Genomic DNA, 18,458 nt, shown 5'->3' on the forward strand with positions numbered 1-18,458 from the left:
CATCAGATGTGCACACTCATGGTTTGTCTTGCATTTTATGCAGAGAACAATAATGATATCATATGTAACTAAATTCAAACAATTTAAAAGTATGTAAATTTTACATGTAGCAATTAGTATCAAATGTACATGAAAATATCTCAAATTTCTTTATAGGTAAAATATAAAGTTGTTTATTTATCACATTAAATATAAAGAAATTTGCAAATAATGTCAACAAAACATGATCTTCATAAAAAGGAACTTGCAAGCAAGGAAATGTTTTCTGAAAAAGGTCACATTTTTAAGGTTGAATGTGAGGGGAGGGGGGTTACACTTTTATTATGCCAATTACAGATTTTCATTAAGTTCATTTCCATATTGCATGAAACTTATTGCATCAACTGCTCCTTGGCCTGAAATCTTACTATCTCTCTTTCTCTCTAAGTTTTCCAGTCCTGCTGGCAATGAACACTTCTTGGAATACTCACGTTTTGCTTTCTGAAAGAACACCCCACAACTAACATCTTCTCCGTAACCCTTTTCTTTCTCTTTCTTTTAAAGTCTTCCTTTAATTTATGGTTGTTTTGCAATATTATTTTCCTGGATCTTGATCTACACGTAAGCCACACCATCATCGATTCAATCATCATCTTCATCTTCATCACTTGGTTCCTCCTCGTCATCTTCTCCATAAAATGACTGCGGTGAGCACAGCCAGTTAAGTAGAATAATGAGGCTAAAGACAGTCAGCCCATACATTGCAGTAAAAATGTGGTTTGTCTTGTGATGAAGAGAAAATCCTATGTACCTGATGAAATAAACAAAGATTCCATACTCACTTTGAAAAAAATCACTGCCCCTTATAAAAATAGTGTTTAAAGTGACGTTTTACGACAAAGTCGTAGTTATAAAACTGCCAATTTCATGACTTTCTCAGAAAAAAAAACTCATCTCTTCTTAAAAATATTGATCGAATTGTTCTTGCACAGTTAAGGAATAAAATAAATTGCTAAAGTAGATTTTGGCCTTAGTTGCAAGTTATTTTGAAAAACAGGGTCCTGTCACTGATGTATTACAAGCCTCCATCTGATGGCAATCTGACTTTAATGACAATGAGAAGAAAAGACAGCGCTTACCCTAGACTACATGTGACTATGACATCATTGACCCCATCGTTATCAAAGTCTCCCACAATCAGAGGGGAGGTGGGGTGGCAGGGGAGGGAATGTTCTGCCAGGAGGTTACCACTCACCAAGTCCACCAGGACAAACTCAGAATAACCACTCAGGGCCACCACATTCTGCAGGACATGAATTTACAATACATTTATGTACAAGTACATGATTTTGTAGATCTTACTGTTTTTTCCACCTTAAATATGCTAAGCAACAAACATAAATGTAAATAAATTACAAAATAAAAGACATTTTTCAAAATATCGGCAAATGTCTTCTACATTGATTTGCGATATATCAATCAAATTTCCTTTGCTTAAAGTCATACACAACGTAACTCATCCACTGGTAACTTTTCAAGTTATTCTTTATTCAAAATCATTGTATCATCAGATGTTCTTAGACAAAAAATCAGCAAACATGTACATTACCAGGGGTTTTGAAGTTATCAAATGATGAAAATCCTTGTGTTATACAAAGAAAAATATACAAAAATTACCATACATATAGTTTGAGCTAGCATTTCCTCAAAATCAATAGATCATTATCAGGATCAATAGACATTATCATAAAAGTCCAAAATGTCCTTCAATTATTGGAACTTCATAATAAATTAAGTTCAAAACTATGTTGTGTATGTCCTTAATTAAAAGATAAAAAATACGATACATTTATAGTGTTCCATGGAGAGGGCTTGTATAGGCTAGCCTAAGCCTGCTGCCCATTCTATTTATGTTTTATTACATAATAAAATATGTTCAAATCAAATCACAAAAAGTGTAATACCTTCTGACCATACACAGGGATAGACATCAGAACTCGACTTGGCCAGAACTCCTCCATAAATCTCTGGTAGGCAGGATGATCTCTTTCCTTGTTTTTCTTTATATCTGTTGATGCTTTAGCCCAGTTTGCTGGAGTTGCAACCTATCATAGAAAATGTCTAAAGTTGTTAACTTAAACATGGGCAGATAATTTAAATCAGGAATATTTTACCCTAGTAACTCTTACAGCATGAGTAATATGTATTTGTGATCAATAATCAAAAAGCTAGGAAAGGGTAGGGATAGTTTATTATTAAGGGGTCTCCAAACAGTATATGGGTCACTTTAAAAATCACAGAAAAATCACAACTGAAGATCTTACACAAATTTACATAGCAAACCATATAATTGGGATTGACTTGTCAAAGAATTACTGAATTATAGTAAATACAAGTCCTCTGTTCTCAGGCTACCTTTGTGAACCTCTACAATCCCATAACCATAAAGTTACAGCCCAAAATAGTACATTATATACTTCTAAAAAAATGCAACCTTGTCCAATTGACCTAGACTAAGGGTTAGGCCATGTCAAGGTCCATGGACAGAAGAATGGATTATCATATTATAGACATGTTGGATCTGATGATAAAGAATGCTGTTAAATAAGCCTTATCTCTGTGGTCATAATAAGCATGACTTCTATTGAAATTAACCAGTTTGCTAATGATATTCTGTGTATTTAATCTTCATCAGATTTTTCAAAATCAATTTATCATTATCTTTTACCTGCCAATTGGCATTTCCTTCTCTGTCCCAAGAAGACACTCTGCCAACACCTCCAAATGTGATGATGTCATATTTATGTGAGAACTTCGGAAGATGGTGACCCATTAAGTATCTTATGAGTCCTGTTTTCCTTGCAACACTGAAAACATACAAATGGTTTGAATTAATAACCACACTTGATTTCACCTTCGATTCATTCTGCTAATACTTGCAAAAGTGAAAATTCTAGAAATTTCTGACACAAAGAAATGAGACAGAGAGAAAGAGCAGGCCTCAAAACCATAAACTGAGAACAGACTTAAGTCAAAATTTTAATTTTAAATATCTAGAGTTCTAATTAACTTATGTGCATGAAACTTTGCAGGTGTGTATATTACTAAAATCCATATATATGGAGAAAAAAATTTTTTCATTATCAAAATTATTTTTAAAAATAATTTGATTAATTATTTTAAAAAAATAATTTGATTCGAAATTTTGACTTAAGTCTGTTCTCAGTTTATGGTCTTGGAGCCAGTTCTTTCAGCAAATCGTGATGGACATTTGGGGGAATGGTGAAATCTTAATGTCTATGAGGGCAACATAAAGACTGATAACAACCAGTTTTGAATTGCTCATACTGGGTAATATATTTTGTTTTGAATTAAGTACAGTAGGATTTCTTCAACTCATGCACCAGCAGATAAAATACAAGGAATCTACTGATGTGAGTTGAGGGTTCAGATATCTGACTTTCAACATTTATATCTTGAATCCTATATCCTGAATCTTTTGAAAGTTATATATCAGACCCTCTTAAATTAAAAATTTTGAGGTTTGACTTTCTTTTATTTTACCTTTTGATAATAATGGGTGGTAATTTCTTTAAGTTATCTTCATCATAAGCCCAAGATGAAGTGAAGAACAAGCGAGTAATCCGACAAACTGGTAGCTGCTCTATCCGTTCCTTCACCGGATTAATCCGCCAGATCTCAATATAACAAGGACTGTAGTCATCCTGCTGACCCCAGAGAATTTGTTCAATCTCTCCATCTCCATCAATGTCCAAATACACTGCCCCGTCCCCAGGAAGACGGAGTTCAGTGACCGGTCGACCACTCAGAAGATTCAGGACCTCTATACCATTGTGGGTGTGGATGACCACTGAGTTTGGATTTTCTACATGTTCATGATTACTGTGTGGTCGATGTCCACCATATGCATATCCAATGACATGCTCAGGGGTCAAGGCCATTCTCTGAGAAGAAGGCGTGTCTGACTGGCTTGTCTCCTCAGACTTTCTAAATCTCCCCAGTGTCAGCTTTGTGTCCTCCAGGTTTCTCCACAAGTGAGGCTTCAAATAAAAAAATATTTACTGATATAAATATCAGTATTTCTGAAATATAAACTTTTACTGCCAAGCCAATGATAACGTAAAAGTTTATATGCATAGGCTTATTCAGTTCATGTGCATTACCCTCCAAAGACAAGATTGAAAGTAATGGAGAGATGGCAGTATATAACCTTAAAACAGCAAACAGCAGATTCTAAACATATGCATCATATATATGGTACATGTTCTGGTACATAAATGTATTACCTCAAAGGAAAAAAGATTTTTCATGGAATCATACTACTACTTGTACTATGCCTATTCAAAATTTGGGGTGGAGTCAACATTACCATAATATTACAGCATTAAAACGTACTGTAAAACTGTTGAATTCTTTCTTGTACATTGTCCAGGGAGCCTCTCCAACATGTAGTCTGTGTCTTTTTAAGGCCAGCTTCCAGTGGTGGTCTCCGTGGATATCCTACAAAAGATCCATCATATTGACATTTAATAATAGACTGGCTTTCGTCAAACAAAAATTCATTTTTTTTTGTAATAATTTTCTTCAGGAATAATATTATGATATTACATGTTTCAAAAAACTTATTTCCTGTATTAGTACACATGTACCTTGATGTTGGTTGCTATTTCTCCGAAATCCCCAGGTAGGTGGTGCCACCTTACTGTGCCATCTAATGCACTAACAGCAAAGGAGCTAAAGTGGGTCAGGGTGTTGTCTTCTGTGGAGTTCTTCTGTTTATCTTCTGTATGATTGACACTTTGTGGGAAAAGTACTTGTATATCATATATATTTATGCTAGAACATGTAACGATTAAATGTGACCATTTTCAAGTCAATCAAACCTTTCTTAAATATGATCAAAGGTGAATGTTTCAAACCATTAGTTACACAGTGCAGATAATAAAAATGAAATGTCTGGCAAATAGGACTATCAACATACTATAGAATAATATGCAATCATTTTAATTTGTGGGGGTCAGCGTTTGTGGGCATTTACCGATAAGTTGATAAAGTTATCATTTGTGGGGATGTAAATTCATGGGTGAGAATGACCCAAGAAATCCAAAAACATTGGCCTCCCCTCCCAAACAATTCTGATTCCAGATCTAGTATACATAAACTTACAGCCAAATTCTTATAGTGAATATTTTTTATAAAATATCACTGTTATTATTATATATCTTTACTTTTTAGGGGTGGTTGCATCTGGTGGTGCATGCACTAAGTGGGTAAAGCTACCACCCACAATCACCAGTCCCTGGTCAGTCTTCTTGACATTGTGGGCTGTGATCAAGGTCCCCATGGCTTTAACTGTGTACGTCTCTCTCACACGACTGACGTCCATAAATCTCTTATGCCACAGTAACTCCAGATTGTGATTGTAGCATAGGACCTGCCAATCATCTGTCACAACCACAATGATCTGAAAATATTTAGTTAGTCTTTTATACAGTTTTAGTTTAGTATGACTAAATACATGGAGGACATTTCAAACCAATGACTTCATAAACAAAAACATTCCAGTCAATAGACATATTGAAGATGCACCAAGTTCATTTATATTACCGTATGAGAAACATATACAATCTAATACTGTAAACATATTTTATTTAGTTGTGTATTGTTTTTAGCACCTTTTGGGGAAAGAAGCTTCCACTGATTCAAGTACAACCCAAAATGTCTTGCACTTAACTATATAAATAAATAAAAACATTAAGAAATGCGTTAAATCAAATCTACCTAACTTGTTCAAAAATCAATTTTGCCAAATATCGTTCACACACTAAATATAATACATTTACAGTACATTCTGCACATCAAAATTTTTATGTAAATTCTTAAATGAAATTTTCAGTAATGTTCAAGTTCGACCTAATATAGATAACATCTACATTCTATAAACATAACTATTATAAATTATGTTACTTTAATTAACATTAAATTATTTTAATGAAATGTTTAGCAGATAACCTTTGTTCTGACCTGTTTTCTTATCTGCATCATGGAACTGTAAGGTATGGTAAACCCTGTCTCCATGGCCACTGGTCGACTGACTTCCGAGACGTTTATAGGTAGGACAGCTTTCTGTTTGACTACAACATGAGGGAGTGTATCATCCTCTTCATCTGTCACAGGGTCAGGGAGGGCCATAATATTTAACCTGTAGAAATCAGTGGGTGTCAATTTAACTTCATGGAAACTGCAATACTTTGTCACAATCACTGACTAGAGTTATCTAGTATTTATTGGAGTTACCTAGTATTTATCACTTTTAAGACTACTTGTTTACTAAAGGTAGTTAAAGTTTTAAACAAAAAATGAATTTTTCTTTTCGAACAGGATGTTTGTTTTTTTGCAAACTAAAGTGATCAAATTTCTTGAACATATTGCTTTCTTAATAATGGATTACTAGACATATTGATCTTACTTGAAGTCATGAGTGATCAGAAGGATTTCATTTGTTCCATCTCCATCCAGGTCTGTTATTATAGGTGAGGGGAGACGGTCATCAAGTGTAGGGTATATCCTGATTATAAAATTGAAAGAAAAAAATACAATATCTTGAAGCAGTTATTCCTTTAAAATACTAATTAAAACTACAACATAGTTTAAAGTTTAAGGTATAATTTATCATCAAAAAACAAATTAGTTCTAAATATTCAATGAAAATGTTTCTTGAAATACAAATAAACATGCTCCTCATGTTTGCCTCTAAGGTTAAGAATAACGTGAACACTGACTTGTTGGTAAAATGATGAGGTTCACTTCTTTTCCTCCACACTGGTTTCAGATTATAGGAATCACTGGCTCGGAATAGGTAAGCAATGACCCCACAAAGTAACACAAATATGAAGTGGTTTGCATTGATTGATTTCAGCTTCTCCCAAAGAAAATCCATTCCAAATGTTGAATCTTTACATCATCTTTGCTGAATTAATGAAAGAATGCCTTTAAAACATTGCAACAAGTGTTCGGTTGGTAACAAATGCTGAAGGTATCTGTGGATCATTAAAATTTTCATAAGAAAAAGATTGCATAATAGTAGTTTTGGTCAAATTACACAATGTGCTTATATTTATTACTAAAGCTTACTCAATCGACTTGAAATGAGATTTTTTTCTGCATTTACGTCTACTTTCAGTTTCGCACCCGGTACACGCTGGTTAGGTAATACCAGACTGCTTCGAAATACAAGCAAGTTGTCAATTCTAAAAGGTTTCCTTCATATTATTTAATTTCAATAATGTTCTTCAAACTTTTTGATATTAAAAACCTGTTTACTACTTGTCTTGTATTTCAAATTTATTACTTAATGACTCTCAATACGACTAAATCAGCGAACAACTTGACATATTTTCAAGATGGAAGCGTTCTTAGCAATTTTTTGTCTTTGATTGTAAAATTTTGCAAATTTTACGTCTGTTTTCGCGTGATTCAAAGAAATGGACGACTATGAGGATGACGAAGGGAATATGTGGGACGGTGGACACGATGGGGGAGATGTAATTTTCTCTTTTATTTGAATTTCTTGTTTTTAGAAGCTTCCATTGCACTATGTGCAAGAACTAAATCTTCACGATAACTGCGGTCCTGTTATATTTACCATCATTGCATGGAATTATGGTAGCAGAAGGGTTCTGGGAAGGTTTCACTCAAAATTTGTCTGAGGAATGTGAATATTTCATTCTGAAGTGAATTTGCTCTTTTCTTAAACATTAGTCTATAGAGGTTGCTTCTCTTCACACTGCTCGCTTTAAAGACAAGATTCTAAAGTCTATGCTAGAACATCTCTATGTTTCTAGACATTTGATATACAGTCAAACCTCGTTATCTCAAACTCGATGGAACCAAGAAAAAAACTTTGAGATATCCGATGATTTGAATTATCAAGGGTAAAATACTTATATAGAATAAGTGGATGGGACTTCCAAATCACTTTGACATATCCATGATATTCTGTAGTTTCTAGTCACTATGTACCATTATGGACTTCTAACCAGAGAATCTGTGTATGGATTGACTCTTTATAGGTTTACAATTGGAGAATGTTGTACTCAAGGGAATCCAAAACTTTTTTACTCTAGATCCCAATTGTCCATCATGCTAAATGAATGTTTGCATGAATACAGAAATGACAGATCCATCAGGGGGGAAGGACCCTCGGCCTCCCCATCCTTAATCAGACATTAAATTTATGGAGTTTTAGCTCACCTCAATGAAGTTGGGGGAGGGGGGAGGCTTATGTGATACCCTTGGCGTCAGCATCCGAGGTTAAAGTTTTTGGAGCATATTTCTTTTCAAGAACTTCTATGCCCTATATCAGAGATGCATGGATGATGCTACTAGTATGATTAATTATACCAGTCAAGGTTTCAGATGCTGCAATATCAGCTAATGAATGAGTAGGTTAATGTTTTTTCGGAGCAGGTTAAAGTTTTTGGAGCAGATCTCATTTCCAAGTACTTATAAGCCCTCTATCAGGTGCTGACAAATAGATTTTTTAGGCACTTGTCCAAGGGCAAGTGCATGGTCAAAATTCACTTGCCCTACCTGAATATTTGCTTGTCCCACCATAAACTATTATCATATTTATATATATTTAAAAAAAAATGGAAGACAAATACTGAGTAGATCATGCAAACCCCTGTGCAAAGCTTTAGATCTATGTCTTGTATATGGATTTTATTTTTTTCAAGTCACTTGCCCATGGGCAAGTGGTTGATAAAATTTCACTTGCCCACCCTTAAAATTCACTAGCCCTGGGCGTCGGGCAATGGGATTTGTCAGTCCCTGCCTCTATTGACCAAACTTGCATGATGATACATCTAAGAATGCTCACTACTGGACTTGCTTCAGATGCTGGATCTGACCTACATTTTCTGGATGAGTGACCAGGTTAAAGTTTTTGGGGCAGGTTCATTTTAAAGTAACTATAAGCCATATGCTAACCAACTTTGCATCAATGATACATTTAATGATGCACATTACCAGAATTGCTTTGGATGCAGGATTTGACCTACATTTCCAGATGAGTGACCAGGTTAAAGTTTTTGGAGCAGGTCCATCACCAAGAAACTATATGGCTTATCTGAAACCAACTTGCATGGATGATGCATCAAGGATGCACACTGCCAAAGTTGCTTTAGATGCTGGATTTGACATATTTTCATGATGAATGACCAGGTTTTAAGTTTTTGGAGCAGATTCATTCCAGTGTAACTTAAAGCCCTACCTAGACCAAACTTGCATCAAGGGTTGAACACTCTCAAACTTGCTTCAGATGCTGGATTTGACTTACATTTTCTAGATGAGTGACTAGTTAATATCTAACCAAAACTGCCCTAATGTTACATCTAGGGATGAACACTACTAGATTATTAGTTTAGTGTGAGACTTTGCCTTACTTAGAGATAACATTCCTTGAGGTGAGCTCTATAATCTTTGATTACCTATGTTTTATTGTTAATAGTCACCAGAGGAAGATGAAGAGGATGAAGAAGAGAAGTTTGCTGCCCAACAAGAGTGTTTGGACTTATTCTCATGTAAAGATTACATTATGGAACCAGGAGTGTTTGGCACACTGAAAAGGTAATGGGAAGAAAAGATTAAAACATGAATTAAAGAGTATATATCCTGGTACATTGTATTTTTTTTTTTTTTACATTGCATCATTTTTCCTTCTCATGATAAAAACTTCTAGTTTATTTTGAGTTAAGAACTACAACAGAATACTACCGGTACATTAATATGTGTTCTCAATTTTTAGAAGCATAACAAGTTATATGACATAGATTTTTTATTTGATTTACTTTTTAGTGTAACAGTACAATCATATCAGGTTATCAGAAAATAGGAGGTTGAGAATTTTGTAGAAAGTATAAGAAATCTGTTTGCATTCTCTCCAGATTCTTGCAAGCTGGTGGATCTCCAGAAAAAGTGGTAGAGATGTTGTCTGATAATTACACAGCTGTAGCTCAGACTGTCAACCTGTTAGCCGAGTGGCTCATTCAAGCAGGTGGGGATCAGGCATTACTGGGTCCTTCATGTGAATTAAGCCAAAATTTATAGGGGTTATTTGTTATGATGAAGAAACCTTTATCATTTATTTAGAAATAAGTCAAATTTCAGAGATAATAAGCTTGTATTATATGTATATATTTAACTTCTAAGGATTAAATTTTCAAATCTTAAAAGTGTGGCTTTTTAGCTCATCTGGTCAATTGCCCGAAGGCTTTGATGGACTTTTCTGATTAATGTTTGTATGTCATCTGTCTATCTGTTATCTTTTCACATTTTTGACTTCTCTAGAATAACTAGCTCAAAGCATCCTTGGTTGTAGGGGATTCAATTTTGTTGAAATGAAGGGTCCACCTGAAGGGGAGATAATCAAGAAAAGGCTAAAATTAGGGTGGAAGTCTTAAAAAAAAATCTCAAGAACCACTGGGCCAGAAAAGACCAAACTTATGTAAAAGCTTCCTGGCATAATGTAGATTCAAGTTTGTTCAAATCATGGCCCCAGGGGTAGGATGGGGCCACAAGAGAAGATCAGAGTTAAATATGGGATATTGTAGGAAAAATCTTCTCATGAACAGCAAGGCCATAATTGGATATACAGTTAAACTTCAGTATCTTGAAAACTGATATCTTGAATACCATGGATATGTCGAAGTTATTTGGAAGTCCCAACCACTTATTCTTTAAGTATTTTACCCCTGATATCTTGAATCCTCAGATATCTCGAAGTTTTTTCTTGGTCCCATCGAGTTTGAGATAATGAACATTGACTGTGTAGGAAAATTCTTATAAAATCTTATTCTCATGAATAGCTAGGCCATGATTCATGATATTAATATGCAAGCATTCTCAAGTACTGTAGATTTAGTTCAAATCATGGACCCTGGTACTAGGGTGGGTCCATAACAGGGATCAAAATTTACATGGGAATATATGAGAAAAAATTTTGAAAAATTTCCTCGCTAACAGCAGAGCCATTATTAGTTGTATTAATGAGCATGTATCCTCATGTAGTGGAAATTCAAATTTGTTCATATCATGACCCCCCAGGGGTACTTGTAGGATAGAGTCACAAAAGAGGATCAAATTTTTACATGGGATTGTAAAGGGGGAAATCTGAAAAATCTTCTCAAGAATGATAGGCTATGATTAATGATATTAAAATGCAAGCATTCTCAGGTTGTGAAGTTAAAAGTTTCAAATCATGGTCCCCAGGGTAAGGATAGTGCACTGTTCTGAAGAACAGTAGGGCCAAGGTGACTCAAGTGAGCCCCGTGGCCCATGGACCTCTTGTTTCTAGAACTCATGAACACATTCATCAAAGTGGAAAAATGTTCCAGCATAGTTAATATGAAAGAAATAACTTTTTGGTTTTAAAACAATGAAAATATTAACTGCTGACTTGTGAACAAGTAATTTTGAAAAATGTTTGATTTTACAGGTGTGGATATCAAAATTGTGCAGGAAATGGTGGAGAATCATCTGAAGACAATGATTATGAAACACTTTGATCCTAAAAAGGCTGATTCTATCTTTACTGATGAGGGAGAGGTAATAAAGAACATTTGGACTGGCTTATAATGTATTAAAATATTTACTCATAGATTGAAATAAAGTCTCAGTCTGAAATTTTGTACAGTAAAATAACAGTTATAGTGAATTGCTGGGATACTTGTAGACTCCTTCATGGTTAGCTGAGATGATTGAGTTTCCTACATGGAGAGAATTATTTTACAAGCTGGCAGAAGAGTACCCAGACTGTCTAATGCTTAACTTTACAGTCAAGGTAAGACATTTTGTAAGGCAGTATATTTATTTTCCACATTGTTCTTGTTATTCTGACAGTCCTTCAACCAAATTCATTCACAAATGACATAAACAAAAAAGAAAAGAAATTACTGAAAAGGGTGGATTGAAAACTGTAACCAAAAATACATGCATGTAAAAACAATACATGAAATAATGTGAGAATTTTTTTTCGCTGTAGTTAATATCAGATGCTGGCTACCAGGGGGAGATAACCTCAGTGTCCACAGCCTGCCACCAGATTGAGGTTTTCTCTCGAGTTCTGAGGACATCAATCACAGGGATGTTGGAGGGAGGGGAGGAAACAATCACCAAAAACCTCCCAGAATTCACAGTTTGTATCATTTCCATTGTGTTAGATTTTCATGTGTATTTGTAGTATGACCTACGTGTATATGTATTGTATAAATTTTGTTGATTTCAATATGAATTAATGATTTGGACAAAAAAATATTGTTCAGTGCACTTTATTTACTGAAAGAGTCAGTGAAAAGTAAAGAATTAATTGTTAATCTTTAATACTGGATACTCAGAAATGGTAAAATTTCATATCACACTGAACCTACAGTTCACATGCGTGTATTCATGTACTTGTAAGAGCCAGCCTATTTTTTCAAAGTTAATTCAAGTGACTTTAGCTTAACACATATTGGATCTGCATTAGGTTAAGTTTACAAGTGAATTTAGGTAAACACATATTTAATCTAAATTAGGTGTGGACATGGCAAATAGTGGGTTAAAGTGATATTAGTTAAAAGTTTGAATAGGCCCAATATGAAAGTAAACAATAAATAAAAAACTTAAAATGTCCATAGGAATTTATCTAGAAATGATGTAAACAAGGAAATCAACTTAAATACAGTATTAATGGATTTATGTCTCTGATTTAATCCAATGCTTTTTGAAAATTTCTAATGCAACTGTATTGAAAGTTTCATAATGTCTAGTATGTATTTATTTGACTTTTAGAAAATGGTTTGTCATGGAGAACACACGTACCTGTACAGTCAGGTTCTGATGCACATTCTGGCCCAGGAAACCAAGGGTGGATCCAACATTCGACGATTATGTCAGGAGTTACAGAAAAGTGCCCAAGCCAGGTCAGGAAAATTATACTTTAAAGAGGTTTTTATCACTGGTATACTTTTATGATGATTCTGGACTCAGTCTGTGATTTCAAGGAAGTATAATTTTAAGGAATAATTGTCTTTTTTTTTGTTTTTTGTTTTGTTTTTGTTTTTGATGTGATCAAGCAATTGGCTTGCATGATAATTTGAATTTGTGTAAATGCCTTTGGCATTTATGCATAAATTATCATGCAAGCCAATATTTACATGACTGTGAATCACATGATCCAACCCCCCCTCCCCCCCCCCACACTTCTCTCTGTCTCTCTCCAGCCCCGCACATGATATCAATGAACCGATAGATTTATGAAAAATCTTTTTTTTTTTTATTATTTGTAGTTTTATCTCAGTCAAAGAAATTTTAAAAAGTAAATGTTCAAATACATTCTGATGTAAACAATTCTGTGTTGCTGATATCTTGTATGTTAATATGTGTTCTTCTATTGTGATTTTTATTTCAGAGAGATGGATGTGACTCCCATTACTCTGGCCCTCAGTGGGGCGGCTGCTTATCCCAGGGCATGTCAAGCCCTCTCCTCAATGTTGTCTAGAAATGCTCTGAACCCAGCAGATATCACTATTGTAAGCTATCTCAGATATTAGTGTAGAAATAATCCATGTAGTCTAGAAGTGCTCTGAATCCAACAGATATCACAATTATAAGCTATATCTCAGATATCAGTGTAGAAATATATCAATCTTTCTCATCCATGTTGTCCAGAAATGCATAAGAAAAACATTCTTAGTGAAAGAAACATCATTATTACTAAGTATTTTAAGTGGTACTTTTTTTTCCAGTTGTATAAAATGTATATGGAGATGAACCCTCCTCCCGTGGACCTGATTCGAGTTCCTGCATTTTTGGGTACCTTGTATCACTTTTTTTTTAAATCACAATATTAATACAGAAAGCAGAGATAAAGTTTCAGTCTCCATTATTTTTGCTACAAGCAACAATGGTGTAGATTTAACCACAACTTCTGTGGAAATAACATTTTTATAAACTTTTTTGGATTATTCTTGAAAATAGAAGATTTTACATTTACTAAAATAAATTTCAAACAATTTTTTCCTACTATTGGTTTGATGAAAACCAGCAACTCACCATGAAAGATTGAAAATTATTGCATTCATACCAAAACTTGAAGAAAAAGATCAAAACCAAAAATAACAATAAAGCAAAACCAAAATTAAGAAAAAAGCTTAAAAATTTGAGTGGGCAATGAAATTTTGAGTTTTAATCTGTATTGAAACAAAGATTGCTAATTGACAATTCTCTTTTTCTTTTCTATTTCAGAGCTTTTAATTGATGCCCTTTTCAAACCTTCATCCAGAGTGAATCCTGAACACAAATCTAAATATATATTTGTATTGTCCTACGCAGCAAGTGTTACAGAAGTATATAAAAAGGTCAGTTCAACTAAGACCTTTATAAATGCCAAAAAAATCAAATTTTGTTCCAATTTGTGGAGCAATTCTAGCATGACCTTTTTTTTGTAAAATTGTAATTCTGGATCAGACTTCTGCAGCTTTGAGAAGAAAATAGAAATCAAAGGCCTGAAGGGCCTGAGAGTTGACTCGCTCGAGTTTATTGAGCTTTTTCATACAACATGTCATCATGCCTTATATTCAGTTTTTATTGCATCTTAAGAAATTGAATATCAGGTCTCCATGATTGGTTATAAAAATTAAGGGCTTCAAATCAATCCCATCTCACATGAGATTTTTTAAATTTATTTAAAGTTTGGGTTTGTAAATACTCAATGTGACAAAAATAACAACATTTTGAATAGGGATCCAAATACAACTGTTTAAATTTGAACAGGTCTCAATTTAAACCCCCCCCCCCCCAAAAAAAGTAAATAAAGGTGAAGGGTTTTAGTATCTCCCACCTTTTTAAGTCAAATGAGTTCTTTAAAAAACTTCTCTTCAGTATTTTTTAATTATAATTATCATAAATCTTACTAGATCTCAGTGTTCTATTAAGAAAAAAAATACAATAAAGTGAAATAAAAACGAGGGGAACAGGGAAAATCATGTTAAAAAGGGAGACAAAGTATCATGGAAAAAATATTAACATTTAAACATAAGATAAATCACTTAAAAACAACCTCAGCAATGGAAAACAAACATTAGATATCTATGGGAAAATTTTTCAAGATCCGCTTAACTATATACATGTATTCACACAATTTTACTTTAATTTAAGCATTATGATTATGTTTATGTTAAGTAACATATGATAATTTAATATAACATTGTGGAAAGCAGCACTGCAAACCTGGATTCTAAAAATAAATTAAGCACACTAGCTGCAGTGGTCTGTGTTATAAAGTAATTACGTCAATGATTCACACTACAAACCTGGATTCTAAAAATAGATTTTTCAGGCACACTAGCTGCAGTGAATGAGAACAGCAGGTGTGTGTGTTAGGGACTATTCTAGGTGAATGATAAACTTCAGATGGGAAGATTAGATCCGCCTAACTTGCTTGCACATACTAGTATGAATATAAGCATACGCAGTATTTGTATATGCATTGTACAGATATTTAATCGAATTTTTCTTTAAAAAAAACTGAAGACATAAGTAATGTTACAATATGAAATTTTATACTGTTTATACCTAAGTTTAAGCAATCACTCAAACAAAAGCATTTTTTTGCTAGAACTATCTTATTTGGTGTATGAATCACCTAGATGAATGAGTGATAATTTTTACACTTACAGCTGTGATACCAATGAGTCGCTCTGCGAGCCGACTCAAAAATGATTTTCACAGGAAGAAATTTACATATTCCTGTGCTTTGAATTATTAAAAAATAGCAAGGTTCATAAAAAAAATTGTATGCATTCATAATCATACATACTGTACGTCTTCTTAGGGTCAAAGGAAGAATATCAATAAAGATGAGCTGAAGCCCACAACTCAGGCTTTAGAACGAGTGCAATCTCTGTGTGCTGAGAATAAAAGCTCATCCGAGCTTATCTCAGATATCAACACACTCTTCCTCAATATCAAGTATGTCTTGTTTTATTTCTGTATGTTTGATTTATGCACCCTATTATCATATAAAGTAATTAAATCATCAGAAAAAGGAGTGTTCACCTATTATTACTATATCATGTTGAAAGTAGATCTGAATCACCAGTGTGCTTTCATTTTGACCAGATTTCCGGTGATTGCTTACGGAGTCCTACGCTGGGTGGATTATACTGTATCAGATGCTAGTTACTTCAAACTCAACACAGACCACACACCTTTACACCTGGTTCTTATCGATGAAGTGAGTCCTAGTCTTTGTATTTCACATGTCTTAATAAATCATAATTCTTCAAAACTAAATATGTATTTACTTTAAATTTGCTATTAATACATGTTTCTTCCATCCATGTATAACTTTTTATTCCCTCTGAAGAAATACATAATTTTTATTAATACATAATCTTTATTTTTAAGAAATGATTGGGTAAGGAGTTTTAAAAAAGTTATTTGTTAAAATTAAAATGTATCTTATTACAGATTGTTACGAACCATACTCTACTACATCAGCCAGCCCTGGACCTCTTCATCAGAGTTTTCGAGTCTTCATTTGAGGATCTAGAGGTGCTTTTTAGGGTAAGTTCTAAAGAAATAGAGAAACTGCTTGCTCTGCTCCCGATTTGTATTATTTCAAAGAACTTTTGAGCTTGACTGCTGTTTGTTATCTCCATGTAACATGTATGTCTATAGATCGTGGATTATTAGAATACTAGCAATCTTGTTTTAATTCTTGCTTTATTTGATTCCAACATTGCAGTTGGAACTGAAGAAGGCAGTCCTAGACCGAATGGTTCATCTCTTTAGTCGAGGCTTTGTTATTCCTGTTGTGACGTACATCAAAAACTGTCTGGATAAACAGGACACAGATATTTCACTCATCAGACATTTTGTTACAGAGGTCAGAATTTTCAATAATTTTACAAATTTGGTTTTCAGGCAATGTCTTTTTTTTTAATCTCTGTACCAAACTGCTTGGGTGCTATAGTTTTATTGCATTTCTGATAAAAACAGATCTTGTAGTTTATGTACATGAATATATTCAATTAAAACAAGCTAAAGGCTTTTCTGGATTTATGTATAGTATAAATAAATCACTTCACAGGTTGCTAGAAATTGGAATTCAAAAAGTGTTATAATGGCTTTTCATCTTATTATAAATCTGCAAAAACCTTATGCAACTGAATGACAAATGTTATCTCTGACCATAGGGTCTGCTACAGTAATGATGCATATCATTTGGGCAAGGGCAAGGATATCATGAGTTATGAGGAGTATCATTTCTGTAATTAGAAGTTTAATTATGAATGATATTGTATACCGATATTTTGCAGGTTCTAGATATTATTGCCCCACCCTACACTCCTGAGTTTGGCCAACTGTTTTTGCCCCTAATAGAATGTAGGGACATCACAGGTTCCATACGATCAGATGATGGCAATGACCCCGTCTCAGAGTTTATATGTGAGAATCTTTATCTGTTAGTAAATATCATATACATCTAACATGTGCATATACTAAAACATGTATCTAAATATATATGTAGTATGTACTTTCATATGACTAAGAATTTCTCCTTGTAAGATTTTTTAAATAATAAGTAAACAAGAAAAAACTATTCAAGTATGCTTAAAATAATAAATTTTACATTTTGATGTTCTTTCATTCCAATATTCTTTCTGAAACAAAAATTTTCACTCTCTTTTCCTTATTTTCAGTGCATTGCAAATCATAGCGTCAGATTTCTCAGTGGACATTGTGCTAATTAATGTCTCAAATGGGGCTATAGTCAGCATTGGCTTGTGGAATTTCCAGGAGAAAGTGATTTCCAAGTGCATGAAAGGTTCCGGGACTTACTGGAAAAGGAATCTTTCCTCTTTAGGACCAATTAGAATGCTTACAATCAGGACTGTAAACATTCTCAATATAGGTCAAACTGTATCATAAAGATATCTTGTTTTATTACTGGCATGTATATATGCATGTGCTATGTTGTCATATAAACGTGCCAATAAAATAAATGCAAAATTAATCTTGGGCATAAATTACTTCTTTTGGACAGTGTAATTAGAATAAATGTTCTGATTGGCTGCAGAGTTGGTGGTAAATTGCAGTACCTTGTGAGACTCCATGAGGTACCACCAACTCTTCGATAACACTGACATTATCATTCCAGGGAAATCTTGTTTTGCCCAGCTTTTCCTGTGGTGTATTTCAGGCCAGTACTAAATAAATGTTTCATCAGGTGGTATACTTAAAGTACAAAGTCAGGAAGAGCCAAAGACTCATCTTAGAAATATACGTAATGTTGAAAAAGAAAACCTTGACAAACAGGGCTCTACAATGTGCTATAAATATAAATAATCTTTAACCTTTTACTTTGATTTTTGAGCAATTGCCACTGCCATAAGATCTGCGAATTCTTTTTC

The 18,458-nt window shown here is 33.8% G+C and overlaps 2 protein-coding genes across 3 annotated transcripts; one reads left to right on the forward strand and one right to left on the reverse strand.

Annotated features, from left to right (window-relative positions):
• Window positions 1–152: 152 nt before the first annotated feature.
• LOC133197792 (uncharacterized) lies at window positions 153–6,966 on the reverse strand. Of its 2 annotated transcripts, none has more exons than XM_061333999.1 (11): window positions 6,783–6,966; window positions 6,470–6,568; window positions 6,013–6,202; window positions 5,229–5,464; window positions 4,650–4,797; window positions 4,396–4,500; window positions 3,544–4,040; window positions 2,708–2,846; window positions 1,944–2,084; window positions 1,119–1,282; window positions 153–790 (listed from the first exon to the last, which is right to left on the reverse strand). In XM_061333999.1, the coding sequence occupies exons 1-11, from the start codon at window positions 6,938–6,940 to the stop codon at window positions 622–624; spliced, it is 2,046 nt and encodes a 681-aa protein (XP_061189983.1). In that variant the 5' UTR covers window positions 6,941–6,966; the 3' UTR covers window positions 153–621. The 2 variants fall into 2 exon arrangements, with proteins under 2 accessions (XP_061189983.1, XP_061189984.1); XM_061334000.1 differs by having other exon boundaries at window positions 154–790; window positions 6,025–6,202.
• A 434-nt stretch (window positions 6,967–7,400) lies between these two features.
• On the forward strand, window positions 7,401–18,061 carry LOC133196783 (negative elongation factor D-like). Its single transcript, XM_061332642.1, has 16 exons — window positions 7,401–7,544; window positions 9,512–9,630; window positions 9,948–10,057; window positions 11,498–11,607; window positions 11,735–11,842; window positions 12,044–12,196; window positions 12,832–12,962; window positions 13,451–13,571; window positions 13,788–13,854; window positions 14,287–14,399; window positions 15,875–16,011; window positions 16,162–16,276; window positions 16,513–16,608; window positions 16,790–16,930; window positions 17,364–17,493; window positions 17,748–18,061. The coding sequence occupies exons 1-16, from the start codon at window positions 7,485–7,487 to the stop codon at window positions 17,762–17,764; spliced, it is 1,728 nt and encodes a 575-aa protein (XP_061188626.1). The 5' UTR covers window positions 7,401–7,484; the 3' UTR covers window positions 17,765–18,061.
• Window positions 18,062–18,458: the final 397 nt, after the last annotated feature.

Source organism: Saccostrea echinata, unplaced genomic scaffold (genome assembly GCF_033153115.1).
Source record: "Saccostrea echinata isolate AGI-Se365-2 ecotype Australia unplaced genomic scaffold, CSIRO_AGI_Sech_v1 ptg000030l, whole genome shotgun sequence".
Classification (NCBI taxonomy): Eukaryota; Metazoa; Mollusca; class Bivalvia; order Ostreida; family Ostreidae; genus Saccostrea; species Saccostrea echinata.

Excerpts from the sequence above, each read along its gene's own strand:
- LOC133197792 (XM_061333999.1), bottom strand. The coding sequence starts at position 6,940 with ATGGATTTTCTTTGGGAGAAGCTGAAATCAATCAATGCAAACCACTTC. Across the intron at positions 5,465-6,012 it reads GAAAACAGGTCAGAACAAAG|ATCATTGTGGTTGTGACAGA; the intron begins GTTATCTGCTAA and ends AAATATTTTCAG. Across the intron at positions 4,501-4,649 it reads AAATAGCAACCAACATCAAG|GATATCCACGGAGACCACCA; the intron begins GTACATGTGTAC and ends GATCTTTTGTAG.
- LOC133196783 (XM_061332642.1), top strand. The coding sequence starts at position 7,485 with ATGGACGACTATGAGGATGACGAAGGGAATATGTGGGACGGTGGACAC. Across the intron at positions 10,058-11,497 it reads CGAGTGGCTCATTCAAGCAG|GTGTGGATATCAAAATTGTG; the intron begins GTGGGGATCAGG and ends TTGATTTTACAG. Across the intron at positions 11,608-11,734 it reads TCTTTACTGATGAGGGAGAG|ACTCCTTCATGGTTAGCTGA; the intron begins GTAATAAAGAAC and ends GGATACTTGTAG.